Raw genomic sequence first — 13,967 nt, 5'->3', positions numbered from 1 at the left:
CTGATTACCACATACTGCAGTCCCTCAGCTGATGAATCAGTACTCTTCCATGTTTAACACCACTTGAAGGAAGCACTAAGGTTGGTAAGAATGTACTCGGGGTGACAGACTTCAATGTCTATTCCAAGAGTAGCTTGGTAGTATATTCACAGACTGAGCTGGTGAGATCTAAGGGACGACGCTGTTAGACTGGGTCTGCGGCAGGTCGTGAGGAAACCAATAAAAGGAAGCAAACATCAACCTGCCTGCCACAGATGCATCTATCTGTGACAGTATCTGTAGAGGTGTCCACTGCAAAGTCCTTGTGGAGATGAAGTCCCATCTTCACATTGAGGATTCCCGCCATCGTGTTAAGTGGCACCACCATGATGCCAAATGGGATAGATTTCAAATAGATTAAGCAACTAAAGACTGGGCAACTATGAAACACTGTGGGCCATCAGCAGCAGCAGAAATATAATCAACCACAATCATGGCCTAACATATGCCCCGCTCTATCATTACCACCACCGAGCCAGAGGATCAACTCTGGTTCAATGAAGAGTGCAGGAGGGCATTCCAGGAGCAGCACCAGGTATATCTAAAAAATGAGGTGTCAATTTGATGAAGCTACAACATAGAACCATTTGTGTGCCAAACAACATTAGCAGCAAGTGAGAGACAGAGCTAAGCAATTTCACATCCAATGGGTTTGACCTAAACTCTGTAATCCTGCTATATCCAGAATGGTGGTGGACAATTAAACCACTCACTGGAAGAGGAGGCTCAACAAATATCCCTGACCTCAATGATGGGCGCGCCTTGGACATCCATGCAACAGACAAGGCTGAAGCATTTACAAAAATCTTCAGCCAGAAGTGTCGAGTGGATGATTCTTCTTGACCTCAACATTACATATGCCAGTCTTCAGGCAATTCAATTCAATTCACTTCACGTGATATGAACAAATGGCTGAAGACTCTGGATACTGCAAAGGCTATGGGCCCTGACAATATTCAGACTATAATACTGAAGACTTGTGTTGCCGAACTTGTTGTGCTCCTTACCATACTACACCAACATCTACCTGGAAATGTGGAAAATTGCTCAGGTGTGTCCCATGCACAAAAAGCAAGACAAATCTAACCCATCATTCTACTCTCAATCATCAGGAAAGTGATGAAAGGGTCGTTAATAGTGCTATCAAGCGGCACTTACTTAACAGTAACCTGCTCATTGACACCCAGTTTGAGCTCCTGACCTGTCTTAATTCAAAAATGGACAAAAGAACTGAACTTCAGCGGTGAGGTGAGAGTGACTGTCCTTGACATCAAGGCAGCATTTGGCTGAGTGTGGCATCAAGGAGCCCTAGCAAAACTGAAGAGGGGATATTGGTGAATGATTGCATAATGTTCAGCACCAGTCACGACTCCTCAAATACTGGAGCAGTCCATGACCAAATGGTCTCCGGAAGGGTAGAGGGTTTTAGTTCAGGGCACCTTGGTCAGTGCAGGCTTGGAGGGCCGAAGGGCCTGTTCCTGTGCTGTAATTTTCTTTCTTTCTTTGTTCAAATGCAGCAAGATTTGGACAATATCTAGGCTTGGGCTGTCAAGTGGCAAATAACATTTGTGCCACACAAGTGGCCACAGACAATGGCCATCTCCAACAAGAGAGGATCTAACTATTGCCCCTTGACATTCGATTGCATTACTACCAGTGAATCTCCCAATATCAACATCCATTGACCAGAAAATGAACTGGACAAGCCATCTAAATGGGTCTGGAGTCACATTTCTTTTTATTCTTTCGTGGGATGTGGGCATCGCTAGCCAGGCCAACATTTTTTGTCCATCCCTAATTGCACTTGAGAGAGTGGTGATGAAATGCCTTCCTAAAACACTGCAGTGCATGTGATATAGGTACATCCATGGTGCTGTTGGGAGAGCGTTCCAGGATTTTGACACAGCGACAATGAAAGAACAGAGATGTATCTCTAAGTCCAGATGGTGAGTGGCTTGGAGGGGAACCTCCAAGCAGAGGTGTTCCCATGTACCTGCTGCCCTTGTCCTTCTAGATGGGAGCAGTCATGGGTTTGGAAGGTGCTGTTTAAGGAGTTCTTGCAGTGCATCTTGTGGATAGCACACACTGATGCCACTGCGCATCGGTGGTGAAGGGAATGATGGTGTTTGTGGATGGGGTGCAAGTCATGTGGCCTCCTTTGTCCTGGATGGTGGCAAGCTTCTTGAGTATTGTTGAAACTGCAGTCATCCAGGAAAATGGAGAGTACGCCATCACAATCCTGACTTGTGCCTTGAAGATGGTGGATAGGCTTTGGGTTACTCACCACAGGATTTCTAGCGTCTGACCTGGTCTTTCAGTGCCCTGTTTCTGGGTCTTTCAGTCCCCTCCTTTGGGCGTCTTTCAGTGACCTCCCGCTGGGGTCTTCCATTGCCTCTTCCCTGAGGTCTTAATTTCCTCCCCTGAGGAAATGAAGCTTCATCGGCTCTGACGAAGGGTCATCCAGGCATGAAACATTGGCTCTCATCCTCTCTCCACAGATGCTGTCAGACCTGCTGAGATTTTCCAGCGTTTTCTGTTTTTGTTTCAGATTCCAGCATCTGCAGTATTTTGCTTTTATTTTAGGGGATAAGGCATGGTTGCTGCAAATTAATCCATGATCACTCTTTTACTCAACTTGCCCCGAACCTCAAGTATTTATTTATTTCCGATGCCAATTTAAATGGAGAGTGTGCATTCCATGTTAGATAAACAATTTAAATTCTATAAATAAAAGCAAAATATTGTGGATGCTGGAAATCTGAAATACAAAATAGAATTACTCAGCAGCTTTGGCAGCATCTGTGGAGGGGGAAACTGTTAATGTTTAAAGTCAGATGTTACTCTTTTTCTGACCTACCGTGCTGGGCCATCCTTTGAAGGGGTTGAAGATGGACCAAAAACTGGGAGCAATATGTAGTCAAGGTCAAACAGAAACTGGGCAGGTGGATGCGACTATAAACACTTAGGAGGACTGGCAGTATAGAACATAGAACATAGAAAAAATACAACACAAACAGGCCCTTCGGCCCACAAGTTGCACCGATCATATCCCTACCTACTTAGGCTTATATATAGGCTTACCTATAACCCTCAATCCTATTAAGTTCCATGTACTCATCCAGAGTTTGCCTCCACCACCACTTACAGCAGCCGATTCCACTCACCCACCACCCTCTGAGTGAAAAACTTACCCCTGACATCTCCTCTGTACCTACTCCCCAGCACCTTAAACCTGTGTCCTCTCGTAGCAGCCATTTCAGCCCTGGGAAAAAGCCTCCGAGAATCCACCCGATCTATACCTCTCAACATCTTGTACATCCTATCCTCATAAGGCATGCCAACCAATCCAGGCAACATCCTTATAAATCTTCTCTGCACCCTTTCAATAATTTCCACATCCCTCCTGTAATGAGGCGACCAGAACTGAGCACAGTACTCTAAGTGGGGTCTGACGAGGATCTTATAAAGCTGCATCATTATCTCCCGACTCCTAAACTCAATCCCTCGATTGATGAAGGCCAGCACACCATATGCCTTCTTAACCACCTCCTCTACCTGCGAGGTCGATTTAAGAGTCCTATGGACCCGGACCCCAAGGTCCTTCTGATCCTCTACACTGCTAAGAGTCTTACCCTTGATATTATACTCCTTCATCCCATCTGACCTGCCAAAATGGACCACTACACATTTATCCGGGTTGAAGTCCATCTGCCACTTCTCCGCCCAGTCTTGCATCCTATCAATGTCACGCTGCAGCGTCTGACATCCCTCCAACCTATCCACAACACCACCAACCTTCGTGTCGTCGGCAAACTTACCAACCCATCCCTCCACTTCCTCATCCAGGTCATTTATGAAATTGACAAACAGCAAGGGTCCCAGAACAGATCCCTGGGGCACTCCACTGGTGACCGACCTCCATTCAGAAAAAGACCCATCTACGACCAGTCTCTGCCTTCTGCAGGCAAGCCAGTTCTGGATCCACAAGGCAACAGTCCCTTGGATCCCATGCCCTCTCACTTTCTCGAGAAGTCTTGCATGGGGGACCTGATCGAACGCCTTGCTGAAGTCCATGTAAACCACATCTACCGCTTTTCCTTCGTCAATGTGTTTAGTCACATTTTCAAAGAACTTCACCAGGCTCGTAAGGCACGATTTGCCTTTGACAAAGCCGTGCTGACTACTTTTGAGAATACTAAACTTCTCTAAATGTTCATAAATCCTGTCCCTCAGGATCTTCTCCATCAACTTACCAACCACTGAGGTTAGACTCACCGGTCAGTAATTTCCTGGGCTATCCCTAATCCCTTTCTTGAATATAGGAACCACATCCACAATCCTCCAATCCTCCGGAACCTCTTCCGTCTCCATTGACGACGCAAAGATCATCGCCAGAGGCTCTGCAATCTCTTCCCACAGTAACCTGGGGTACATCCCATCCGGTCCCGGCGACTTATCTATCTTGATGCTATTCAAACTTTCCAGCACATCCTCTTTCTTAATGTCCACAAACTCAATCTTTTCAGTCCACCTCAATCCTGTAGTACAACCACCCAGGTCTTTTTCCACCGTGAATATCGAGGTAAAATATTCATTAAGCACCTCTGCTATTTCTTCTGGTTCTGTACAGACTTTCTCACCTTCACATTTTATAGGTCCTATTCCTTCACATCTCATCCTTTTACTCTTCACATATTTATAGAACACCTTCGGGTTCTCCTTAATCTTACCTGCCAAGGCCTTCTCGTGACCCCTTCTGGCTCTCCTAATTTCTTTCTTAAGTCCCTTCCTACAAGCCGTATACTCATCTAGATCCCTATCATTGCCTAGCTCTCTGAACCTTTTGTACGATTTCCTTTTCTTTTTGACTAGGTTCAGCGCAGCTTTCGTGCACCACGGTTCCCGTAACCTACCAACACCTCCCTGTCTCATCGGAACGTTGTCATGCAGAACTCCAGACAAACATTCCTTGAAAATCTGCCACCTTACTTCGGTACTTTTCCTCGAGAATACCTCCTTCCAACTTACGCCTCTAATCTCCTGCCTGATGGCTTCATATTTCCCCTTACTCCAGATAAACACTTTCCTAGCTTGCCTGATCCTATCTCTTTCCAATGCTAGCGTAAAGGAGATAGAGTTATGATCACTATCCCCAAGATGCTCCCCCACTGAGAGATCTGCTACCTGTCCAGGCTCATTAGCCAGTACCAGATCGAGTACAGCCTCTCCTCGTGTTGGCTTATCCACATGCTGTGTCAGGAAACCCTCCTGAACACACCTAACAAACTCCTCCCCATCCAAACCCCTTATCCTAGGGATATTCCAATCGATGTTTGGGAAATTAAAGTCTCCCATCACGACAACCCTGTTATTACTACATCTCTCCAGGATCTGTTTCCCTATCTGCTCCTCAACATCCCTGTTACTATTGGGCGGCCTGTAGAAAACACCCAGCAAAGTTATCGACCCCTTCCCGCTCCGAACTTCCACCCACAGAGACTCCGTAGACAATCCCTCCATGGCTTCCACCTTCTCTACAGCTGTGACACTATCCCTGATCAGCAGTGCCACTCCCCCCCCCCCTCTTTTGCCTCCCTCTCTGTCCTTTCTGAAACATCTGAAACCCAGCACCTGAAGGATCCAGTCCTGTCCCCAAGTCTCCGTAATGGTCACCACATCACACTTCCAAGCATCGATCCTCACTCTAAGCTCATCCACTTTACTCACTACACTCCTGGCGTTAAAATAGACACATCTCAAACCTTTGGTCTGAGCTCTCCCCTTCTCCATCACCCGTCTATTCTCCTTCTTACACTGTGTACAGTCCTTCTCTATTTGCGGGCTAACCTCCTCGCTCTCAGTCACCTCATCACGGTTCCCTCCCCCCAATCTTTCTAGTTTAAAGTCTCCCCAGTAGCCTTAGTCAACCTTCCTGCCAGGATATTGGTCCCCCTGGGATTCAAATGCCACCCGTCTTTTTTGTACAGGTCACACCTGCCCCTAAAGAGGTCCCAATGATCCAGGAACCTGAATCCCTGCCCCCTGCTCCAGTCCCTCAACCATGCATTCATCCTCCACCTCACTCCATTCCTGCTCGCACTTTCCCGTGGCACAGGCAGCAATCCTGAGATTACTACCTTTGCGTTCCTCCTTCCCAACTGTCTACCTAGCTCCCTATATTCTCTTTTCATGACCCCTTCCCTCTTCCTACCTATGTCAGCGGTACCAATATGTACCACGACCTCTGGCTCCTCTCCCTCCCACCTCAGGATATCTGGGACACGATCAGAGACATCCCGGATCCCGGCACCAGGGAGTCAGGCCACCATCCGAGACTCCCGTCTGCCTCCGCAAAAACGCCTGTCCGACCCCCTTACTGTTGAGTCCCCGATTAATACTGCCTTCCTCCTCCTTTCCTAAGCCCTCTGAGTTATAGGGCCGGATTCTGCTCCAGAGACACGGCCACTGCTGCTTCCCCCAGGTGGGCTATCCCCCCCAGCAGTACTCAGTATTGGTAAACATGATGTGGAGATGCCGGCGTTGGACTGGGGTGAACACAGTAAGAGTTTTAACAACACCAGGTTAAAGTCCAACAGGTTTATTTGGTAGCAAATGCCATTAACTTTCGGAGATGGCTATCCACTCCATCTGACGAAGGAGCAGGGCTCCGAAAGCTAATGGCATTTGCCAGCAAATAAACCTGTTGGACTTTAACCTGGTGTTGTTAAAACTCTTACCGTATTGGTAAAGGCAGAGAAGCATTCACGTTGATGACCTTTGGGTCAGAGTTCTGAGAAAGATGATTGACATGAAAAATTAACTCCGTTTCTTTCTCCAGAGAGACCATCACAGCTCCTGAGCATTTTCGATTTTCATTTCAGGTTTTGCTCTTAAAACTCCGTCTCTGCTAATTTTTCCAGTAGCTTGGTAAATCTTGTTTCCATATACTGAAACATTGGAGCGACAAGGATATAGTCCTCCAGGTTAGGTAGCGCTGTGGCTGTCACTTGTGTCTCTGCTCTTCCTGGGTAGGTGGCGCTGTAGTCGGCGCCCGCGCGGGGGGGGGTGGTGTCGTGTCGCGTTGTGTCTCCGGTGCTCCTCCTGGGTAGGTGGCGCTGTTTCTCCCGGGTGCTTGTGGCGTGTTGTGGCCGCTCTGTCCGTTGTTTCCCCCGGCTCCGTCCTGCTGCCGCCGCCGTTCGGTGCGACTCTGTGAAACTCTTGCTCCCCGGATAGCTGAGAGAGAACCGGCGGGATTCATGAGGTGAGCTCCTCGAGCAGCGCCGGGAAGAGGCGGCGCCGCGGCCTGGCCGATTCCGGCCCACTCTCAGCCTCCCGCCTGTTGGCTGGGATATTTCAGAGCTCGAGCGGGACCGGGGGGGAATGGCCGAGCCGCCGCCGCCACTCTTTCAAAAAAAAAGGAAAATTCCGTGTTGGAAATAGGAAGGTGCGGAAAGCGAACGAGTGGGTGAAGCGGTGTCCCGCCGTCTCAACTCGGCCGCGGCCTGTTCCCCGATTCTTTGTAATTTATGGCGGGATGTTAACCGAGTATTTGCCGGATTCGCGCTCCTCCCGCGCTGCCACCGACTTGTAAATAAACGGGCCGGGATCTGCGGGCGGCCGCTGCTGCTGCTGCCGGTGTCCTGGTGCTGAGGCCTGAGTTTGTAGGCCCGAGGAGCCCCGTGCGCCAGAACTTTTTTGTGGCGGGGGCGCGAGGTTGGCGGGCGGCTCTGGCGAGGGGGAGGTGCTGGTACCGGGGACTGGCTGCGGCCGGGGGAAGCGGATGCGGGGAGAATCTGATCAGATTCCCGCCCGGGTTCAGGGGAAAAGTAGGCTGATTGAGGGGAGTTTGGGGCTGGGCTGCCCTCCCCACCCCGGAAAGTGACGGGGGAACATGTTGCGGCTAAAAGGGGGTCTTGAAACCCCTTTCACTGAGCCTTTTGTCGGCCCGGTCGCCAGCCTTCCAACATCTTCATGAACCAGATCGGTGAACGCTCTCCCTTGTGCTACCTATTCAGATTATTTAATTGGGGGAAAAGTGGGGGGTGGGGGGAAAGGAAAGCTTTGAGTAACATTTTAAACTTGTGTCTGACCAGCAGAGGCCGGTAGTGATCTACAGAAAGGGAAAACTAGGAAGGATGGCTTTCCCACAACCCAAACCTGCAGATGGAAAGATCATCATCTACCCTCCTGGAGTTAAGGAAATTACTGACAAAATCTCCAACGATGAATTGGTCAAAAGGCTAAAGGTACGGTTAGACATTTCTTGTTAAAGTAATTTTTCAAGATGCTTGGGGCTTATGTGCTTTGTTTTCTGAAAGACCCATTAATTTAAGACAAAATGAAAATACAAGTGTTGGACAACTCTCTCAGCTGATCAGGCAGCATCTGTGGCTCATGAGAACTGGACTGGTATTTGGGTTTTTTTTCATTTTATGCTGAAATTACCAATAATGTATTTCTAATTTGCACAGATTAGTTCATTGCAGTGTTTCGCCCATATTGCAATATGGTAGCTTATGGCATAGCTCTTGGCAGTTTCTGATCTTATTTTGTGTTTCAGCTGACAATGTAAATATAATAAGTTTCAAGTTGATGGAACAATTAAACAGTTTATTAATATTGCAATGTAACCATTATGAATTTCCATGTGCAATCTTTTACATCAGTCTATCTTAAAAGGCTTTATTTGCTGCAGTTGAGATTTTAGTTTGGTGGATAGCCATAGTGTAGGAGGTAACTACTGTGTGCGTCTTCTTCCTTTCATGACCCCAAATAAAATTTAATAGTATTATGTTGGACAACTTTGTCCCAAACTGAGTGTTCTAACGCTACTTCAACAGAAGGTTGATGCAGTAATAGGATGCTGACTATTCTTCTAAAATGCAGGACAGTTTTGTTTAGAATGCTTGAAATTCATTGGAATTTCTGTAACTCGCTGATTTTTGACAACGGATGTTTTGCAGTCTTGGATTTCTGTATAGGCAGTTATTCATTGTGCCAGAGTTGATGTTGTGTGATTATTTTTCTTTCAACTTGAATTCTTATTTCTACTAATACTTACCCAATGCCATTAACGGCCACTTTCTCGTGAACTCTGGGGTATATCCAGTGCAATATTTAACTATAAATCACAATGATGTAAAATATATAAAATATTGATTTATTGTGTTGATGAAAATGGTTCTAATTATGCACTGTAGTGCACTTGATGCAACTTGTTGAATTGGAAAAGGGTGAAGAAGTTTGCAATGTGGTCTTTTACTTGGTATAACTGAAAAAAATATCATTAAGTTAATCTTTTGCATTGTAGATAATTCTATAAATATGGAAAATGTGGATCAGGTTGGAACACTTTTGGCTTTTCTTGGCGTCAATGAGCACATTCGTCAGTTAAAGATTGCTTTCGGTTTGGTCATTGAAAACCATATCAGAAATTTATCAAATGGCCATCGGTCTTGAGACCTTTGTTGTTTGTTGCGCACCAATTAAATGTACTCAAAATCACTACACCTTAAAATGTACAGTGGAGGCAAGAGGGCAACTAAATAATTTTAAAGTTCAGAAGGAAGAACATGCAGAGCAAATAAATACAGTAAAGTAGCAATAATTGAATACAAGTGGCGATTACCATTTCTTTTTCAAAAATAAAGATATTTTGGTATTTGTACAGATCAGGTCGCAATATAGTGTTTGGAGGGCTCTTGAGATTTTTGCAAGGGCTACTTTCTGTTTTTTATGGACGACCTTTTCATTCCCAGTAACTCCTGTATTAGTTAATGCAACCAAGTAATATCATTACCATCTGTATTTGTATTGAATTTTTTTGTGGGGGTGGATGGGTTTCTTCTTTAGATCGATAAGGTAGCACGTATACCAAACACTGTGTTAATATATATTTTAAATCTTTTTCACTTGGAATCTGCTGAAACCCTTCATTGCCTTGAAGGCATGGTGGCACAGTGGTTAGCACTGCTGCCTCACAATGCCAGGGACCCAGTTCGATTCCCGGCTTGGCTTACTCTGTGTGGAGTCTGTACTTTATCCCTGTATCTGCGTGGGTTTCCTTCAGGTGCTCCGGTTTCCTCCCACAGTCCGAAAGACTCTGCTAGTTAGGTACAATAGCCATGCTGAATTCTCCTTCAGTGTACCCGAACAGGTGCCAGAATATGGCGATTAGGGAATTTTCACAGTAACTTCATAGCAGTGTTAATGTAAGCCTGCTTGTAACACGAATAAATAAACTTTAACTTTAAACTTTAGACTTGACTGTTCTAACGCACTGCTGGCTAGTCTCCCACATTCTAACTCCTTTATCTGAAAATTTGCTGCCCATGTATTAACTTGTGGCAAGTTATGTTCCCCTATCAGTTCTGTGCTTGCTGACCTATGTTGGCTTCCAATCAAGTGATATTGTGCTTCTAAATCCCTTGTTTTCAAATCCCTCCATGGCTTCCCCTATCTCTACAAGCCCCACAACCTTCCAAGATATGTAAATTCTGGCCTCCTGTGCATGTTCAGTTTTAATTGCTGCATCATTGTTGGCCAGGCCTTCAGTTATCTTGACCCTAAGTTCTGGAATATCCCCCTACTCATCCCTGCTTCTCTACCTCATTTTTCTCCTTTTGTGCACTTGTTACAACTTTCCTCTTTCACCAAGCTTTTTGTTATTTGACCTATGATCTCTTCATGCGGCTCTGTGTTGTTCTGTTTTATAATGCTGTGAAGCGCCTTGGAACATGCTATATAAATTGCTGCATTGCTCTTAATTTACTGAGATCTAAATGCCACTTGCCATATAAGACCTTCTGACTTCTCCTGCTCCCCCATCTTCAAACTTAGTTTGCTAGCACTAAAACAGTCCAGGTTATTTGTGTAGGAGGCTCTGGCATAAATTTCTGGGGCACTTTACTCAACCTTTTCATACCATATTGAGGTAGTCCTTCTTGCCTTCTTTTAGATAGGCACACAAATATGCAAGGAACAGTGAGGTATGGACCAAGTGCAGGGAAAAGGGATTAGTTTAATTTGGCATCATGTTTGACACGATATTGTGGGCCGAAGGGCCTGTTCCTGTGCTGTACTGTTGTATGTTCTAATGCGTATTTTCTTTAAAATTAGCTCACTTTGGCTACAACCATTTTTAAGCCAGACTTGAGGGAAATGAAGTTCTGCTAGGGTGTAAAATTTCTGTAAGCGCATGATGCAACTGTGCTTGTGGTGCTTGAGTTCCTTTGCAAAGCTGTTGCAGTTGCTTCTGTTGTGAATTCCCTTGCTTGGGAGTCAGGACTGGAAGGCGTGTTTAACAGAGGTGGGTGCTCAGAAAATCCCACTCTGTTAAATGCAGAGAGAGGCGTTAGATTGGGAGTTGGTGTGAGAGTAAGGGTTCTAGTCCAGGTTCTGAAGGAGATAAAGTCTCTTACTGCAAATGCTGCTCGTCCAGCACAGAATAAGCAAGATGAAAATCTAACAATCCAAAGGCTCTTTCGGAGTCACCCACAGAACCTATGAAAGGGCCTCTTACTGTTGGAGGAAGTCAAGAGAGATGGATTTGATTTGATTTTGATTTGATTTATTACTGTCACATGTATTAGCATACAGTGAAAAGTATTGTTTCTTGCACGCTATACAGTCAAAGCATACCGTTCATAGAGAAGGGTTCGAGAGAGTGCAGAATGCTAGTCATAGCTAGGGTGTAGAGAAAGATCAACTTAATGCAAGGTATGTCCATTCAAAAGTCTGTCAGCAGGGAAGAAACTGTTCTTGAGTCGGTTGGTACATGACCTCAGATTTTTGTATCTTTTTCCTGACAGAAGAAGGTGGAAGAGAGAATGTACGGCGTGCATGGGGTCCTTAATTATGCTGACTGCTTTGCCAAGGCAGCGGGAAGTGTAGACAGAGTCAATGGATGGGAGGCTGATTTGTGTGATGGATTGGACTACATTCACAACCTTTAGTAGTTCCTTGTGGTCTTGGGCAGAGCAGGAGCCATACCAAGCTGTGATACAACCAGAAAAAAATGCTTTTTATGGTGCATCTGTAAAAGTTGGTGAGAGTCGTAGCTAACATACCAAATATCCTTAGTCTTCTGAGAAAGTAGACATTACTGGGCTTTCTTAACTATAGTGTCGGCATGGGGGGGACTAGGACAGGTTGTTGATGATCTGGACACCTAAAAACTTGAAGCTCTTGACCCGTTCTTTTCGTCCCTGTTGATGTAGACAGGGACATGTTCTCCTTTACGCTTCCTGAAGTCGACGACAATCTCCTTACTGTTTCTGATATATTTGCTTGCGTTTTCAGTTACCCCTCTTGATTGCTTCTGGGTCCCAGGTCTCCTGCCCTTACTGCTTCTCCAATCTGTCTCTGGATGATAAGCAAGATTGAGAACCTGTGATTGGAGAAGACAGAGCATAAGGATGGACGGAACAGATTCTGTCTCTCTGGGGTGACTTTTCTTTCATTGGTTACCTCCATGATTGGATTTTCTCAGACTTTTTGGGGGATCCTGAGGGCAAATGTCCCTGATATGGACAGTGATAGCTTTATATTAATTTCCTTGAGAACAAATTTTTTTACTTTGTTCACTGGACATGTGCATTATTGGTTGGGCCAGCATTTATTGCCCTTTCCTTAATTGCCCTCAAGGTGGTGGTGAGCTGTTCCTTGAACAGCTGCAGTCCATGTAGCACAACTATACCTACAGTGCTGTTAGGAGGGAGTTCCGAGTCAGGTGATAGTTAGTGTTCCCATGCTGCTCACATCCTTCTAACTGGTAGGTGGATTTGGAAGCTGCTGTCGAAGGAGCCCTGGAGAGTTGCTGCAGTGCATCTTGTTCATGCAGTACGTTGGTAGTGGAGGGATTGCGATCAAGTGTGCTGCTTTGTCCTGGATGGGGTTGAGTTTCTTCTGTTGTTAGAGCTGTCTTTGTCCATGCAAGTGGAGAGTATTCAATCACACTCCAGACTTGTGCCTTGTAGATGGTGGACTGGCTTTGAAGAGTCAGGAGTTAAGGTACTTGTTGCAGAATTCTGAGCCTCCGACCATGTTCTTGTAGCCATAGTAATTATGTGGTTGGTCCAGTTCAGTTTCTGGTCAATGGTAACCTCCAGTATGTTGATGGTAATGCAACAGAATGTCAAAGAGAGATGGTTAGAATTTCTCTTGATGGAGATGGTCATTACCTGGCACTTGTGTGGTATGAATATGACTCGCCACATTGACCCAAGCCGGGAAATTGTCCTTCCTTCCACCATAAGGTCAGAAGTGAGAAGGTTCGCTGATGATTGTTTAATGTTCAGCAATATTTGCAACTCCTCAGATGCAGAAGCAGTCCATGTCCAATTGCAGCAAGACCTGAACAATATACAGACTTGGGCTGAAAAATAGCAAGTAACATTCTTGCCATACTAGTGCCAGGCAAATATGGTCTCCAACAAGAGAGAAGTTAACCATCGCCCCATGGCATTCAGTCACATTATCATCACTGAATCTCCCACTTTCAACATTCTGGGGGTTGTCATTGATCAGAAACTGAACTGGAGTAGCCACATAAATAATGTGGCCAGAAGAACAGGTTGGAGGCTAGGAATCCTGTAGCAAGTAACACCTGGCTCCCCAAAACCTGACTGCATTGAAGGCAGTCCACCACCATCTTCTCAAGAGCAATTAAGGATGGACAATAAATACTTGCCTTGCCAGTGACGCCCTCATACCATGGATAAATGTAAAAAAAATACTCCATCACCATTTAAAACAGATTCTGCTTTCCTATTTTTCATATTCTGCGCATTAGGCTTGAATTTCTGCAGTATGGCAATCAGAGTTGGATTGCTTTTCCACCCCTGGTTGCTTAACTGGAAATCCAGCCACTCCTTTCTCGCCTGACATTCTGAGTCAGGCTGGTCAAAAGCTCTAGGGCAGCACGCTCC

At 45.7% G+C, this 13,967-nt stretch overlaps 1 protein-coding gene across 6 annotated transcripts in view; it reads left to right on the top strand.

The window, feature by feature from the left end:
- Positions 1-7,143: 7,143 nt before the first annotated feature.
- The window catches only part of pds5a (PDS5 cohesin associated factor A), a 226,653-nt gene continuing 219,829 nt past the window's right edge, over positions 7,144-13,967 (top strand). For 5 of the 6 annotated variants that reach the window (XM_078216356.1, XM_078216398.1, XM_078216375.1 and 2 more), the window contains exons 1-2: positions 7,144-7,300; positions 8,136-8,285. In XM_078216356.1, coding sequence (XP_078072482.1) covers positions 8,175-8,285 — 111 coding nt within the window. In that variant the 5' untranslated portion in view covers positions 7,144-7,300; positions 8,136-8,174. Of the gene's footprint in view, positions 7,301-8,132; positions 8,286-13,967 lie in introns of all 6 variants that reach the window. The other variant, XM_078216365.1, reaches the window with a different exon arrangement.

This window comes from Mustelus asterias, chromosome 1 (assembly GCF_964213995.1).
Source record: "Mustelus asterias chromosome 1, sMusAst1.hap1.1, whole genome shotgun sequence".
Lineage (NCBI taxonomy): Eukaryota > Metazoa > Chordata > Chondrichthyes > Carcharhiniformes > Triakidae > Mustelus > Mustelus asterias.
Note: the sequence above shows the minus strand (reverse complement) of the source record. Positions and strands in the feature narration are given on the sequence as shown.